At 38.5% G+C, this 16,709-nt stretch overlaps 2 protein-coding genes across 5 annotated transcripts in view; one reads left to right on the top strand and one right to left on the bottom strand.

Annotated features, from left to right (window-relative positions):
* The first annotated feature begins 475 nt into the window (after positions 1 to 475).
* On the top strand, positions 476 to 6,399 carry josd2 (Josephin domain containing 2). Its single transcript, XM_083531658.1, has 5 exons — positions 476 to 683; positions 1,045 to 1,195; positions 4,885 to 5,010; positions 5,146 to 5,340; positions 5,701 to 6,399. Exons 2-5 carry the CDS (start codon positions 1,074 to 1,076, stop codon positions 5,819 to 5,821), a joined length of 564 nt encoding a protein of 187 aa, XP_083387784.1. The 5' UTR covers positions 476 to 683; positions 1,045 to 1,073; the 3' UTR covers positions 5,822 to 6,399.
* A 2,635-nt stretch (positions 6,400 to 9,034) lies between these two features.
* The window catches only part of ttyh1 (tweety family member 1), a 23,965-nt gene continuing 16,290 nt past the window's right edge, over positions 9,035 to 16,709 (bottom strand). Inside the window, exons 14-16 of one of the 4 annotated variants that reach the window (XM_083538861.1) lie at positions 13,767 to 13,934; positions 12,008 to 12,086; positions 9,035 to 10,473 (exon numbers count right to left, since the gene is read on the bottom strand). In XM_083538861.1, coding sequence (XP_083394987.1) covers positions 10,450 to 10,473; positions 12,008 to 12,086; positions 13,767 to 13,934 — 271 coding nt within the window. In that variant the 3' untranslated portion in view covers positions 9,035 to 10,449. The remainder of the gene's footprint in view (positions 10,474 to 12,007; positions 12,087 to 13,766; positions 13,935 to 16,709) is intronic. The other 3 variants (XM_083538863.1, XM_083538860.1, XM_083538862.1) reach the window with 3 other exon arrangements.

Below are 16,709 nucleotides of genomic sequence, written 5' to 3'. Positions count from 1 at the left end.
GATGTAAGAAAATTGAGGTCAGAGCAAGCCATGATACAGCACATGGGGTTAAGGGCCTCGCTCATGGGCCCCAATGGTTATACTGGGACTTGAACCCCTGACCTTCTGATGTGAAGGGGTGGATAAAGTGCTGTGATTTTTGTTGTTGTCAAAGCCATCTCTGTGTCTGTGTGTTCCTCTACGTTATTTTTTAAGAAATGTATTATTATTATTATTATTAGTAGTAGTAGTAGTAGTAGTAGTAGTAGTGTTATTATGTGTTTGTTTGTTTAGCTGCGGTGACTGTATTACTAATGCAGCGCAGCCATATTCAAATCCTAACCTTCGAATACTCTTTGCTCTTGTAGTTTATTTATTTACTTTATTTTTATTTTTTTTATAAATAACTAAACCCAAAAATTGCTCCACGAGCTTCCCCATCCAGCTGCTGTAGAAAGGGGCGTGTTCCTGGGTGTCGCCATCATCATCATCATCATTAACAACAACAACACAAGCAGCAGCACTGATGCTTCCGGTTCACCATTTTGCGGAAGACAGCCCAGAGTCCTGTTAACAGACTAACAGCAGAGCTGAGCATTTAGACACGTGTATTTTGATGTGTTTATATTTACGGACGAGACAAATTATTTAGATTGGATTAACGGCCAGGTGGAGTTCATGCCTGGTGAAGTTTCTGCTTAAAGGTAAGGAGATCCACCTGATAGTACTGCTAGCTAGCAACCTAGCAAAGGAGCAGGGGAGTGAGTGAGTGAGTGAGTGAGTGTGTGTGTGTGTGTGTGTGTGTGTGTGTGTGTGTGTGTGTGTGTGTGTGTGTTTTAAACGAGTCTGCAAGACACGTGATGTTTTTATATATATATATATATATATATATATATATATATATATATATATATATATATATATATAGCTCTATGTGTGTGTGTGTGTGTGTGTGTATATAAATATATTATTTTTTTATTACTATTTGATTGTATGAACCAATAAAGTAGGGCGCATTGTTTAAACTGTGTGTGTGTGTGTGTGTGTATGTGTGTGTGTGTCCAGCTGGATTTCAGCAGTGTGAGAGAGTGAGCATGAGCGGGTTGGAGGTGTTTCATGAGAAGCAGAGGTTGGAGCTGTGCGCTATTCACGCCCTTAACAACGTGCTGCAGGACAGAGTGTTTACGAAGGAGGCTGCTGATGACATCTGCAAGCGGTGAGAGCATCGATTGGTTGATTGATTGATAGATAACAGCAGTATGGAGCTGCCTTCTTTTAGAATCAGAATCAGACTTTGACTTGGCGACAGGAGCTTCCAGTGTGGGAGAAAGTACATGTTTCAACATATGAAAGTTCAGGCATACATACAAATTACACAGTAGAGATGGAATATAAAAATATAAGAAAAACAGACATGACGTATAAGAGTGGAGAAAGGTGCACACAGGTGGATTATGTTCTATGTAGGAAATGCAACCTGAAGGAGATTGGAGACTGTATGGTGTTGGCAGGGGACAGTGTAGCTAGACAGCATCGGATGGTGGTCTGTAGGATGGTTTTGGAGGTGAAGAAGAAGAGGAGCAAAGTGAGGACTAAAAGAAGAAGAAGATGGAGGAAGACTGTAGTGTGAGATTCACGGAAGAGGTCAGACAGGGGCTTGGTGGTGAAGAGGTGCTGGATGATTGGGCAACTACTGCAGAAGTGATAAGGGAGACTAGATAGGTACTTAGTGTGACATCTGGAAATAGAAAGGAAGATAAAGAGACATGGTGATGGAATGAGGAAGTGCAGGAGAGCATAAAGAGAAAGAGGTTGGTGAAACAATTGGGATTGACAGAGTGATGAGAAAAGTAGGCAGGAGTACAAAGAGATGCAGCAGAAGGTAATGAGGGATGTGGCGAAAGCTAAGGAAAAGGTATATGAGGAGCTGTATTAGAAGTTGGACACTAAAGGAAGGAGAAAAGGATTTATACCGATTGGCCAGGCAGGGGGACCGAGCAGGGAAGGATGTGCTGCAAGTAAGAGCAATAAAGGATGGAGATGGAAATGTGTTGAGAAGATGGAGGGAGTATTTTGAGCATCTGATGAACGAGGAAAATCAGAGAGAGAGAAGGTTGGATGGTGTGGAGTTGGTGAAGCAGGAAGTGGATAGGATTAGTAAGGAGGAAGTGAGAGCAGCGATAGAGAGGATAAAGAGTGGAAAGTCGGTTGGACCAGATGACAAACCAGTAGAAGCATGGAGATTTTTTTTAGGAGAGATGCAGTGGAGTTTTTAACAAGATTGTTTAACAAGATTTTGGAAGGTGAGAGGATGCCTGAGGAATGGAGAAGGAGTGTGCTGGTACCGATCTTTAAGAACAAGGGAGATGTGCAGACCTGCAGTAACTACAGGGGAATTAAGTTGATCAGTCACACCATGAAATTATGGGAGAGTAATGGAAGCCAGGCTGAGAGAAGAGGTGACCATCTGTGAGCAACAGTATGGTTTCATGCCGAGAAAGAGCACCACAGACGCATTATTTTCCTTGAGAATGTTGATGGAGAAGTAAAGAGAAGGTAAGAAGGAGTTGCATTGTGTGTTTGTGGATTTAGAGAAAGCGTACGACAGGGTGCAGAGAGAGGAGTTGTGGTATTGTACGAGAAAGCCAGGTGTGTCAGAGAAGTATGTGAGGGTGGTGCATGACATGTATGAGGACAGTGTGACAGCAGTGAAGTGTGCAGTAGGAACGACAGACTGGTTCAGGGTGAAGGTTGGACTGCATCAAGGATCGGCTCCGAGCCTTTTTCTGTTTGCAGTGGTGGTGGACAGGTTAACGGACGAGGTCAGACAGGAGTCTCCGTGGACTATGATGTTTGCGGATGATATTGTTATTTGTGGTGAGAGTAGAGAGCAGGTTCAGAAGAGCCTAAAGAGGTGGAGGAAATCAGGTGTCTGGGGTCAATAGTGAACGGTAATGGAGAGTGTGTTAGAGAAGTGAAGAAAAGAGTGGCCATGTAGAACTGTTGTAGCTAATGTTGATGGACAGTCGAATTATGGCTTAAGCATTTTTTTAAATAAGTTGCTGTTAGACATATAGCGCGTCTCCACCTTCCGCTTGAGGATGCAAAACCGGTGCTCAATAGTGTTCGGGTCTGGAGACATACTTGGCCACTTCATCACCTCCAGCTTCTTCAGCAAGGCAGTTGTCATGTTTGAGGGTCGTTATCATGTTGGAAATCTGCCGTTTCTGAAGGGACAGCAGAGGGCGTCATGTTCTGCTTTAGAATGTCACAGTACATGTTGGAATCCATGTTTCCCTCAATGAACTGCAGCTCCCCAGTACCAGCAGCACTTATGCAGCCCCAGACCATGATGCTACCACCACCATGCTTTACAGTAGGCAAAACACAATTTTCTTGATACTCCTCATCCGGGCATCTCCACACATGCTGGACACCATCTGATCCAAACAAGTTTATATTATTCTCATCAGACCACAGGAGATGGTTCCAGTAGTTCATGCTCTTGGACAGGACATCTTCAGCACACTGTTTGCATGCTTTTCCCATGAGCCAGCTTTAAAAAAAGTTACCTTCTGGGACGATGGTCATGCAAACAGACTTGAGGCTCTAAAGCAATGCTGCTGCACTCAAGCATCTGTGTTTTGAAGCAGCTTCTGCACCTGAAGCACAGCACGTGGACTCAACTTCTTTGATGGACCCATGCAAGGTCTGTTCCAAATGGAGCCCGTCTTGGAAACCTCTGTATGACCCTGGGTCACTGTACTGTATCTCAGTTTCAGGGTTTTACAGATCTTCTTGTAGCCTCGGCATCTTTGTGGAGAGCAACAATTTTGTTTCTCAAATCCTCTGAGAGTTCTTTGCAATGAGGTTCCATGTTGAACATCCAGTGGTCAGTATGAGAGAATTATACTCAAAGCACCGCATTTTAACTGCTTTAATACAAGATACACACATTTGAACGGTTCTGTCAAAAGATTTTTTTTTTTTAAGAATAATTTAAAGAGTTTTAATTCGTGATTAATCGCAACTTGATCACACATCAGGCACATCAGTTTTTTAACAATCGTTTAGTCTTTAAAAATTACTTTTTGGTTGAGTTTATTTTTTTATATCTGAGTAATGAAAGGACATTGTGAATAAATGTGTTGCCTTGAACGTTTTAATTTCGCCTCTTTTATATTTCTTTCTATTCTTAATTAAAAATGGTTGAACAGAAATGCGCGCTGCGTTAATCGCGCATTATTAATGCTAACAAGCTTATGTTATTTGTTTTTGCCTTTTGAAATGACACTGGGTGTGAAATATCGTGGCATTTCGCAAATGAATCCATCGTTTCCAAATCGCACCAGCTGGTGATAAAAATTCAGAGGAAAACATGACGCCTTTGTAAGTGTCATATCTTATATGCAACAAAAGGGATAAAAAAAAAAAACGTCCGCGTAATTGTTTTAAGTAAAATAGCCTCCACTTTCATAAACAAATATCTTTTAAAGGTTTTGCGTAATAACTACAAACAAGGCATTTTCCTTTGATTTTGTTCATTTCATTATTTATTCATTTATTTATTCTAAACAAATGACTCATTTGTTAACTATATAACTCGAAAAGTAAATGTTTTGGAGCATTGAAATGAGAATGTCAGAAGAAGACAGGCCACATTTTACAGGTCTTATCATCATTACTTATTCCAGCATGCTTTATTCCTTATCTTTGGATAACAACATATTTTAAATGTCAACCCACTGCAACGTCGCATTGGAATTCTTTCATCGTTGCATCGTCATCATGGATGTTATTATGTCAATAAATGCTAATCATTGCTTAAGTATATAGTACAGGAACAGAATAACCGCTAACTGTGTGTGCATATGTGATGAAATAATGGATTATTTTCCTCCTTAGCCTTGCCCCACAGTGTGTAGTGAACCCGCACCGCTCTGTCCTGGGTACAGGGAACTATGACGTGAACGTGATTATGGCGGCTCTCCAGAGTCGTGGATTGGCTGCGGTGTGGTGGGACAAACGTAGGTCAGTTTGTTCGTCACTAACACGAAACAATAAACATTTTTAGCCTTGGCGCCCATCCTGTTCCATTTATAAATGTAAATATTGTCATGTTGTGATGATGCACTGTACATTTATTTCCTCTTGCTTTCTTCTCAGGTCGGTGCAGAGTTTATGTCTGGAGAAAGTACAAGGTTTTATATTGAACGTCCCTTCACGGGTGTCGCTAGGAATCGTGTCCCTCCCACTGAGACGCAGGCACTGGCTAGCGGTCCGGCAGGTCAATGGGCAGTACTACAACCTGGACTCTAAGCTTAAGAATCCTGTTTGGATTGGAGGAGAAACAGAACTCAAGTGAGTTTTATTACCGGAAGTGGCGACGGTTATTCTTTTTAGAACCCGCAGCAAACGTGACTGCCATTGTTCAGACTGTTATTGGTTTAGACCGTTTTTATGCAGAATTAGCTAATACTAGCATAGTCTAGGAGTCCCGTCCACAGACCAAATGAATTTGACCTCCAGGTTCACTTGACTTTAGTAAAGCTTAGGGTCCTATCAGGATCCGAATTCAGAATTCAAGAGTTATATTTATATTCAGTTTGTAATCTTGCGTACCAGTGTAGATTTATTTATTGCTAGAGACTCAAAGCGCTTTTGTACGTCGCTCTGGATAAGGGCGTCTGCTAAATTGTCTCTCCCTGTCCATGTCTCCAGCCAATTTCTCAGTGAGCAGTTGTCTCAGGATGTTGCCGAGATGCTTCTCGTAGTCCAGAGAGAAGTGGAGGAGGATGGAACATGGCTTAATTCAGATGACCGTGAGAACACAGGGCAGTAAAGTTCTTTTAATACCGGACGGTCATGTGCAGAGCAGCACTACCAAAGAGGAAGGAAACATTCCCAGATGGTCACCTTTACACACTGAGACGTCTAATTGAATGGTTCACATAAGGGACATCTGTGTAATGAATGGGATATTATTATAATTTTTTTGTATAATTTTTTTTTAATGAAAGGATGCAGGCAGGATGCTTGTATGTGGCACCGAATGACACGGGTGCATCACCTGCCTCTCTTCGTTCTTGCCCTCTTTTCATTTTTTCTCAGGATAAGTGCTTGAGTTTTAAAAATAACATTTAAACAGGTTTATTTCTTCTGCATCTATGCACTGCATTTCTGAGGTAGATGAAGGTGTGTATCTAACTATGCACGGAAATGCTACAACACAGTCTTTGTAAATAGAATTCAAGTTGTGAGTGGTTTCTGTTCATACAGCTCGGCATATTTTGGGGAACTTGTTCTCCGGACTCTTTCTTTTTATTTGCTTATGGTTCTGAACACATCTCAGAGGATACAAGTGGAATGAAGTATTCACTAATAAAAAAGAAAATAAAATTGACTGTTATTTGAAAAAAAGAATGTTGTCTCAGTCTGTGACTGCTGTAGTCAACACCATGCAACAGTTCAATTAAATACTAATTGAATACTCATTTAATTGATTGCAAACTAGACAGTAGGCTGCTTTGTAGTTTATTGGCTTCCTGTTTGTCATCATGCACCAGAGAGCTACCTATCTGGTAGTGGCATTTACATCTGTAGTCAGCTGTGTTTTCTGGCAACATCTGTAAATGAGTCTCTATATACAGGTCATAAATATATGTACAGTGACAAAGATCTCATAATTCAGAACTTAAGCTTTAAGAATCAGTGTAACAGTAAAGGAATTCTAGCACTTTTTATATGTAGTTCCCCTGAATGCAGAATACTTTCTGGCTTGCCCAAAAATGCCCTATAAGGGTACTGGAGGTAAAAAGCTCAAGAAGCATGTATGAACTGGAAATGGTTACACTGCTGACCTTCAGCCAATTTGGTAGGCCTAAGGACTACGTTAAACTATATGCATATTTTTTTAAGGATTCCTGTAGTTGCCTATACATTTGATTAGCCATAAAATTAAACCTTCAGACAGGTGAAGTGAAAAACCCTGATGATCTCTTTACAGTAGTGTCTGTCAAGGGCTGAGATATTAATTACCAAGTGTTCTAAGAGCTGATGTGTTTGAAACAGAAAAAATGCACAGTGGTAAGTATCTAAGCAAGTTCTACAATGAGCAAATGATGTCTAGACCACTGGGTCAGAACATTAAAATGGCAGGTGCTCCAATGCCCCAATGAAGGACATCATCTGGTTTGGTCGTACAGAAAAGCTACTGTAACTCAAATTGTTGTAAAAGTTTAGGCTGGCCCTGATCGAAAGGAGTCCAAATGGAGGCAAATAGCAATGGCTACATGAGAATCAGAACTACACCGTAATGCAATGGAAGGCATTACGAGAATCTGGAATCTTGCGTGAATCACTCTGATGGTCATTGATCCGAGCTTTACTTTAATAGTGTATGGGCCTTTATACCCCATCAAGAATGCACAGTGCAGGTAAGGACCATTATTTAGGAACTGTAGGTTTGCAGGGGCAAGATTCTTTTCTATGTATATACACAGTTTTGCCATCAAGCATGACATTAAAGAGTGGCCTTGTTTTCCAAAAACTTCTGTATAATGCATAACATAAATCATTGATATGGATGAGTACTTGTCTGACCAGGTTCATTACAGTGAACCCAAAGGGCACACTGAGAATGTTTGGTGGTAAGAGAGGAGCTGACAGCATGTCCTGCCAGTAGATGGCTCATCTCTGGCTGCATTTTCACCCCATCAATACAATGATCAATGGAATTAGTCCAAGAGAGGCCTGCTGGGGGTGAGGGTGGGGCAAATGAATAATGAGATTGTTCTTTGGCCCTTTGCCAGCTGCAGCAGTTCAGTGTGGTCCCCTTAATGAATGGTGAGTTATTACAGGTCATTCCATGATTAAATATTTTCAGATCAAGGACCTATAACTTGTTACACAGGCTGTTCTTTTGCTTAAACAGAACAGAAAAGCATTCTAATGTTGACACATCCTTGGAGTGAGCCTTTCTGTGATTTCTTCTGCTATGTATTTGGAATATTGAACATTGGTATATGATGAGTTATGAGCTTGTTAAAATCTAGGAAGTTGTGACTTTGAAAAAGCTTCCATTATTCCTATAAAGACAAACAACACTCCTTTGGGTAACACCAAATGTAAACAAGTTGAAGAAACCTTCTCCAAGCAATAGTGTGGTATCCTCTGCCTGTGGCATGAGCTCATTCTGTGGAAGTTCTAGAGCGGCTTTCTACTCTGACCACAAGGCACACTCTCATGACTAATAGTTCTCAGAAGAGTGCTATTTTTGGTGGTGGAGGATGATTCTTACACTGCATTATTCTTTGCCAATTAGTACCCACCAGGGTTCTCGCTCTCCCTATGATCATTCTGAGGGTTCCCTCAGAAGTAGGAAGTCAGGTTTTGAAGATGTCATTTTTAACCTCTGCATATTTAAGCTATGAATTGCAAAACCAACCATGGACATATCTGTGTTCTTATTAACAAGATGCTAACCAACATATCACTGCATGATCTCTCTCTCTCTCTCTCTCTCTCTCTCTCTCTCTCTCTCTCTCTCTCTCTATATATATATATAGATAGATAGATAGATAGATAGATAGATAGATAGATAGATAGATAGATAGATAGATAGATAGATAGACAGACAGACAGACAGACAGACAGACAGACAGACAGACAGACAGACAGAGGTATTGGGACACCTTTCCTACAATATGTGGTTCTTATCCAAAAACTGTAAACATATGAGTAAACTTTCATATTGTGCAGTATGTAAGTATAGTACATCTGTTGATCCTTCACAAAACATAATAGTACACCTGATTTCTATGATGCTTTGCTGTGTTAGGATATGTAGTAAGTCCTTTTATAATTACAGGAAAAGCTTTTTAGAATTACGTCAGTATAAACATTTTAAATTCTGCTCTCATTCCCATAGCAGAACTCAAATGGTAATGTAATGGTATTTAAATTAAACCTTAATTATCCAGTGTTGAAGTAGTGATATGACCATTAAGTTAACATATTGCACACTTTCTACATCATGTCACAAAACACAAAAGGGTCAGGTTATTCCACCTTTGTTAGTTTTATTTGATTTATGTTTAGTCTCAGTAGTGAAAAAAGTAGTCCATTCAAAGGAGCATTAAAACCATAGAAACACAGGGCTATTGGATTAATAAGAGTAGGACAGGGAAGGTTGGGATCAATGCAATGGCAAATTGAGTATATTTATGTGTATACATACACACACAAAACATCTCGAGTGGACCCTGAATCACCCACAGATACACAGAACACACGGTGGTGTTGAGAGAACAATCCTGCAAATTAGGGTTGATACACTTCCATTAGTCAGCGCAATAATCACAAAAAAGCTTTATCACGTCTTATGTGTCAATAAGATTCACTCGAGAAAATTTTATTTATTTTTTGATCTGTATATTATAACCCGCAAAGGTAATTAGCTTAACCAATGTAAATGTATAAATAGGCACATCCGCACAATTTTGTACTGAGTATTTGGCAGTAAAATTCGCTTTCTCATATCAAAATTGCAAAAAGTAAAATTTGTTTAGATGGACAAACTCTGATAATATCAACATAATGTTATTAGCATCTATAAATGTTTTGTTAGGTTACCGAACGAAGTGGATTTTTTTATTATGTTGAATTAACCCTAATTTGCAGACATGTGCATCATCACTTATTATTGCTGTGTACATTATGGCTACGGCAATGCAGGCAATGGCAGAGGTTGTTTTGCTGCAATGACCGTAGCTCTCTTTTTATTCGTGTTCATCTTCGTATCATTCTCATTTTATGCATGAAAAGTGCAACACTCAAACATAACATCATTTACAGTGAATATACAGTATATTTGTATCATATAGCAATATGATATATAGTATCAGAGGGAATACAAGGTAATACACAATTGCCATCTATTAAAAAAAGGTGCGGTCAAATCTTTAGAAAACAAAACAAAACAAAATCCAGTGCCCATTAAGTTGTCATACAGAAAACTTGTGCCATTATTCTGGTGTGTTTGTGACTTAGCATTCAATATAAAAACTCCAAAAAACAAAGTAGCAGTACAATTTTAAAAAATAGAGTAATAAACTAACATCAATCTGGCAACATCAGCACCGTCCTGTTTCCTGTCTCCGGTAAACACCACTCTGAACAGGTTGATGGGAGGGGAGCTCAGATTATTTTAACCTTCATTTATTTGTTCTTTCTCCTTAAATCTCAGTGGTCCTGACATTCTGCAGTGGATTTTATCATCTAGCATTCCAACATCTTTTTAAATTAGTCTCTCAGTAAAGTGTCCATCCATATTAAAACTAAATATTTGCTATATATATATAGATATATAGAGAGATAGAGCATTTTTTAATACTATACAAACAAATTAGCGCGAGTTCAGGTTCCTTGAATGGGCAGAGTTGGGATGTGTTTGTCTACCCGTATAGCCTGTCAGCATGCTGGGAGAGTACTGTACTTTCACATGACCACAATGGGATTGGACAGACATGACGCCACACAGACAGACAGATCCAGGAGGAGACGGATGCAAAAAAAAAAGACAAGAATAAAAAAGCAAATGTCAGTACGCAATGAAATGAACAATCAAAGTTGCAAAATGTATTAAAGGAAATTAAGACTTGGGCTTTATTTTCGTGGCAGTGCAAGAGCACTTTATTCATTTGTTCATTTGGCTGTTTAGGAGCACTGTACAAATTTTCATGGTCTCAAAAGTTATTTGTCTGTCCATCTGCATTTGTGAGCTGAAGTAATTTTTATGTTCGGAATTGAATGGACCACAGGGAGCCACATAACGGAGACACTGTGGCCTCCGTTAGGTAACCAGGTTCTTGAGTTGAAAATGAGCAGCTATCTTGTGTTATGATAAACCATTATAAACAAAGTCCTAGCCGCTAAATGGCAAAACCATCACCTTTCCATCCAATTGTAAATTTTAACTAATATCTAATCCTCCTTAAAATCCACATCAATTCATTTGAATTCGGTTCCATTATAGTCAGCAATATCAGTTCATCTTGCCTTTCATTGTGATCGATCTGCTGAGTACTCTTCACTTTCACGCAGCTTGTGTTGATGCAGTGTGCATTATCTCAAAACCATTAATATGAATAACACGATAAAAGCTTTAAATATTGAATTTGTTTTTGGAGCAAATCCTATACTGGTATACTCTATCATTCAGTCTGTTAATAAGCAGTCTATATCCTTTTTATTATTTAAATTACGTACATTTCACGTATTACATTTCAATCTCTGCATTTCAGATTCCAAAGAAACAATTAACAATTATATATATTGTATAAAAATATCTGTGAGTTTCTGACACCATCCCTACAACATTGACATCAAATCTATTGAGAGCAATGTTAGAAAACACATTTGCTGTAAGCTCAATCAGCCGGCTAGTTATTTTTTTTTACAACTAATCTCTCTATGAAATCTGTAACTGAATTCTTTGCTGATGTGGTCACAGAAAAACAGAGAATATATATATATATATGATGGTCTCATGCCTTGATCACGAAAATAGGGCCCATGATGCCTTATCAGAACTCAGGGCTAAATCATAATACAATTTATTCATTTCAATTATATATATATAGTTTTTTCTTTTATATGCCTCACAAATAACATCATAGTAGACATCAGTGTTAGATTCACATGAAAAAAGACATTTCATATATGGCATTTAAACACTTTTTGAATAGATTTGACCTGGGTCTTCCTTTTGAGAAAATAGAAAATATACACCCAGGATACCACGGGTCACCACTATACCTTTTGTGTTTTAATAAATAATGTAATAGTGCTAGAATTCACCAACTTCTAAAAACACCACGTCTACAATTTAGGTTTAGAGTTTGTTCACTGCTTGCAGGTTTAAAAAAGCCCCTTTAGGGTCAATAGAAACATCTAGAACCAGTTAGAACCTCAGCACAGATGGTAATGCCATGAGTCATGATGATGGCAAACAGACAGGGGAACTCACAGAGGGGGGTGGGGACTGCCTGTCACTCAGAGGCAGGCTCTCATAACCAGGGTTGCCATTGGAGGAAGTGTTTGGAGTCCTGCATAGAGACACAGAAAGAAAGAGGGACAAGGGGAAGGAAAGAGGGAGGAGTGGCCAGGGGGGACACAGAGAAGGGCCATGCCACATACAGAGAAAAGTAAGGACCAAGGATGGATAAAGAGAGAGAAGGGTGGAGGAGAGTTAAAGAGATGAATACACACACACACACACACACACACACACACATACACACATACACACATACACACACACACACACACACACACACACACACACACACACACACACACACACACACACACACACACCTTATATAAGACATTGAAAAAGTACAATAATTTGTCAGGGTTCTGACAGGAAAGAAGCAGGGTGATAGCCATGGGTGATAGAGAGTGCGAGAGAGTAGTGCGGAGAAAAATTTTAAATGTATACATTAGGGATTATTTGATTTTGGTACAATAACATCTACTCACAAACTCTCCTAGCAACATAAATGCATAGAACATTACTGCAGCCCAAGCAAAACACAAAGCGTGCGAAATGCAGCTAAGACAAGCGAAATAAGAGAGTGTGAGAGATGGGAAGGCAGATTGTGGAAGCGCAAACATTTTATTTGGGAGAAAATGCTGGAGAGGGTGGGATTTATTTTAACTTTTTTTTTTTTACCTAAGAACATTCAGTCTGATCGTCTCTGGTGGATTTATGTCTGTCTTGAAAAAATGGACAGACTGATAGACAGACACACAGACAGACAGACCTCTGGACTTGTGTCTGTTTGTTTGGCTAAGCTGCACTCAACATGTCCACCTGTCTGTGTGTCTGTCTGTGTGTGTGTGTGTGTGTGTGTGTGTGTGTGTGTGTGTGTGTGTGTGTGTGTGTGTGTGTGTGTGTGTGTGTGCTTGTCTGTAGGAATATTTGCAGCTGTCTACATGTGTCTGCATGGACTTCAACAATAATGCAGTACTGTACAAAAGTCTTAGGCAAGTCTAAAAGAAAATTGTAAAGTAAAGATATCTTAAACGATTCTTATTAATTAATATTTAATATTTAACTGGTAACCAATCTTGAAATCTGATCATCTACCTTTATTTTTAAAATGTTATCTGGGATGCCGTTGTGCAGTGTCGTTAGGAAAATGACTAGCACGTGGTTTCAGTCTTTTCAGAGAAGTGTTTAGTCAGTTCTGGCACAAACTCAGCACAGTCTCAGTAATATGTGGTCCATTATATATAAACAATACAAAATACAATAAAATGCTACACTGAATCATTAGAAAATAATTTATTTTTTTTACAATAAAACTAGTCATTTCCTGTAAATCTGAAGAACAGTATGTTCTACCTGAGGCTTTTGGACAGTACTGTATGTGTTTGATTGTCAGTGGTAAACAAATCTGTTTGTGATTGTTTGTGATTGTCAGTGAAGAACAAACATATAAGCCTGTAATTGTCAGTACATCTGTCTACACTCTATATATCCTTAAAGCGCAGAATGGAACATTGACTATCGCATGATGTGCGCTGCTTTTAACCAGAAACAAAAAAAAACGAGTTTCTACACTAATTTCTTCACTTCTCTAAAACTAAATGACATGAACTCTAGAGATATGATTGTATGCAAAACTTTAACTCACGCTGTATAAATCATGGATATACAAATGTGATCCCACTGGCTCATTCTGTCTGTCTGTCTGTGTGTCTGTGCATGCGTTACTCACGGCAACGGAGGCGCGCTAGAAAAGGGGGATGTCCAGCCAGCCCCCTGGTAACTATAGAAGGGGGGCAAGGCCCCGCGCTGGGACCCCCTGGCCGTCTGTCTACGTGCCTGATGGGAAGTGAAGGGGTCCTCACTCTCGCTGTCCGAGTCGTCATATTCCTCTGAGTCTCTGCACAGTGAATTGGGGAAATGGTTGAAATATATGAGTCACAGAACACAAGATAGCATGCAACAGAATGAGAGTTAGCATGCTCAAAAAAAGACTTTCTAGACATACACGGAGCAATACCACAAACTATAAATTTGTTTTCTATATATTATTTTTTACCTCATATTTCCCCTCATACAGAGTTGTATGTATTAATCTGTCTTTTATAAAGCTACAAAAGTGTCTAACTAAAAACTTTCATTTTTATAGTTACATATACACTCATCAGCTACTTTATTAGGAACACCATAATAATCTTGGTAGAACCCAATTTTGCTCTTATTGTAGCTTCAGTTTTTCTTGGAATCGATTTGCGATCCGTGTTCACATGATTACGTCACATAATTGCTAAGGATTTGTCAGTGGCACACATACACTACCGGTCAAACATTTCAGAACACCACAATTTTTTTATTTGATTGTATTGATATTTATGCAGTGTAATCTCTCAGTGTATTGTAAAATCACAGCATAAAACAAATAAACAACTAGATAGAAGGAAATCATAGAATCGTTTTTTTTTTATTTTTAATATATATAAAAAGTTATGACTCAGCAAAGTAGCCACCGTTTGGTGATATAACAGTACCCGTTGCTTTTTTTTTTTTTTACAATGGAAATAAAATATTGTTTCCAAAAACTCTTCCCAACACTGTTGCAGAAGATCCCACAAATGAGTTGAACTTGTAGGTTGTTTTGCTTTCACCCATCTGCTTTTCACCCATCTCAACCCAGCTCAAAAAGTTTGAATTCTGGAGAATGTGGTGGATGTTATCTGATTTGAAGACGCTTTAATCGTCTTGTTCTTTTCTTTTACGATAGTTCTAACGCAGCCTGGATTTAATGTTTGGGTCATTAACTCTCCTTAGGATGAACCCCTGTCCAACAATGAAAAAAAAAAAAAAAAAAAAAAACCTGCATGATGAAATTTAGCTTCATCTGTCCATAAGACCTTCTTCCAGTTTTTAGAAGACTACTGGCTGTGCTTCATGGCCCAGGCATGCCATATTTCTTAATTTGCCGTCTTAGTAATGGCTTTCTTACTGCTGCTCGACCTGTCAAACCTGCAGCTCGAAGTCTTCTCTTGCTTCTCTTCTTGAAACTGGGACTTGCTTACTTTAACTAGAATTAACCTGTGCTTGAAAGCCACCTATCAAGCCAGCTGTTCACTCTTAGAAACTTGTCTTCTAAATCTAGCTTTGGGTCTGACAGACCTCTTCCTGTCAGAGTTTCCTCCAGTTTCCATATGCCTTTTGATGGTAAACTGATACACTGTAAACTGTGCTCATTAATACCTGCACTTTCTTTGCAATTTCTCTAAAGGAAAGACAAACAATGTGTCTTCCTTTATTAATTATGAGAGCAGTATACTACTTCCTGCAGTAAAAAATTATTCAAATATTGCATTGAAAGGTGGAATAACACAGTCTGTTCCCACATTGATCTTATAGAGACAGAGGGTTTTTAAGTAATCTGCAAAAGATGGGACCCCTGTAGGCATTGTTCATATCTTAACTATATAGTTAAGATATGAACAATAACCATATAAAACTTTCAAAGCTTAATTTACATCTATTGCTGCAAAACAACTGTAAGTTGAAAAGGCCTTTCGAATGTATATTATTTTTCAGTTTTTGGCAACCTAAACCTTTTTTTCACCTCTGGCAGATTACTGTTTACCTTTTTACAATTTCAGGTTATTTACTAAACTAAAACTATTTAAATTTCACAAAACAACAGAAAAATCAGGGTGTTCTAAAACGGTAGTATATATGCTATAAGTCTTTAAAAGTATATTATATATATAATTATCATATTATATATGTATTTTGTATTTTTATTTCACAAAATGAATTCATGCTGCTGAAAACATCTGTCTGTTGCAACAGATTCATTAGACTGGGTAATGTCTTTCCAGTCTTTTTTGTCTCATGTTTTTGTGAGTCACTGCCTAGTGTAGCCACAGATTCCTGTTTTGCAGTTGTAAGAGCAGAGCCATAACATCAACTTCAGGATAAGACATGTGTTCTGAGATGCTTTTCTGCTCACCATAGTTGTAAAGAGTGATTATTTGGATCCCTTCTGTCAGCTCAAACCATCCTGGTCATTCTCCTCTGACATTTTCATCTGCAGAACTGCTGCTTCTTAGGTTTCTCACCATTCTGTTTAAACTCTACCGATCGGTGTGTGTGAAAATCCCAGCGATTGCAAAAAATTTGTGTGAATAATAACTGAAACTCTTGAACTGTATCTGCATATCTATTTATTGTGCTGCTACCACATGATTGGCTGACTGAATAAATGCATGAGGTGTTCCTATTATAGTGACAAGTGAGTGCAATTTTTTTTTTTTTTTAATCATTGTGCTCCAGTCATTAGTGAATAGTGTTCCACTACCATACTGATGGTTTATTGTTTCTAATGCTTTACTTCAAAATTTTAAAATTGATGGTCTTACGTCATTAGACGCATGTTGTTCATTTGGCTATTTATTTATTTGTTTGCTTATGGAGCAGAATTCTTTTTCCAAAAACGTCCAAAATTACCAGTTGTAATCTCACTTTGGTCAGTATGTTTATTTAGTAGCAACCAGATATTCAAACTATCATGACAAAATAGGAAAAAATTACTATAATCTCCATTCCAGAACAAAATAACCCATAAATGAGTGAATTATAATAGAATCTTGTTGGAGAAATACAATTTGGTAATATGTATTTACTGTATACAATAGTA

This window comes from Silurus aristotelis (assembly GCF_946808225.1).
Source record: "Silurus aristotelis genome assembly, chromosome: 1".
Lineage (NCBI taxonomy): Eukaryota > Metazoa > Chordata > Actinopteri > Siluriformes > Siluridae > Silurus > Silurus aristotelis.
Note: the sequence above shows the minus strand (reverse complement) of the source record. Positions and strands in the feature narration are given on the sequence as shown.

Coding starts and splice junctions, on each gene's coding strand:
- josd2 (XM_083531658.1), top strand. CDS start 1,074: ATGAGCGGGTTGGAGGTGTTTCATGAGAAGCAGAGGTTGGAGCTGTGC. Junction 5,011..5,145: donor GTGTGGTGGGACAAACGTAG/GTCAGTTTGTTC, acceptor CTTTCTTCTCAG/GTCGGTGCAGAGTTTATGTC. Junction 5,341..5,700: donor GGAGGAGAAACAGAACTCAA/GTGAGTTTTATT, acceptor CCATGTCTCCAG/CCAATTTCTCAGTGAGCAGT.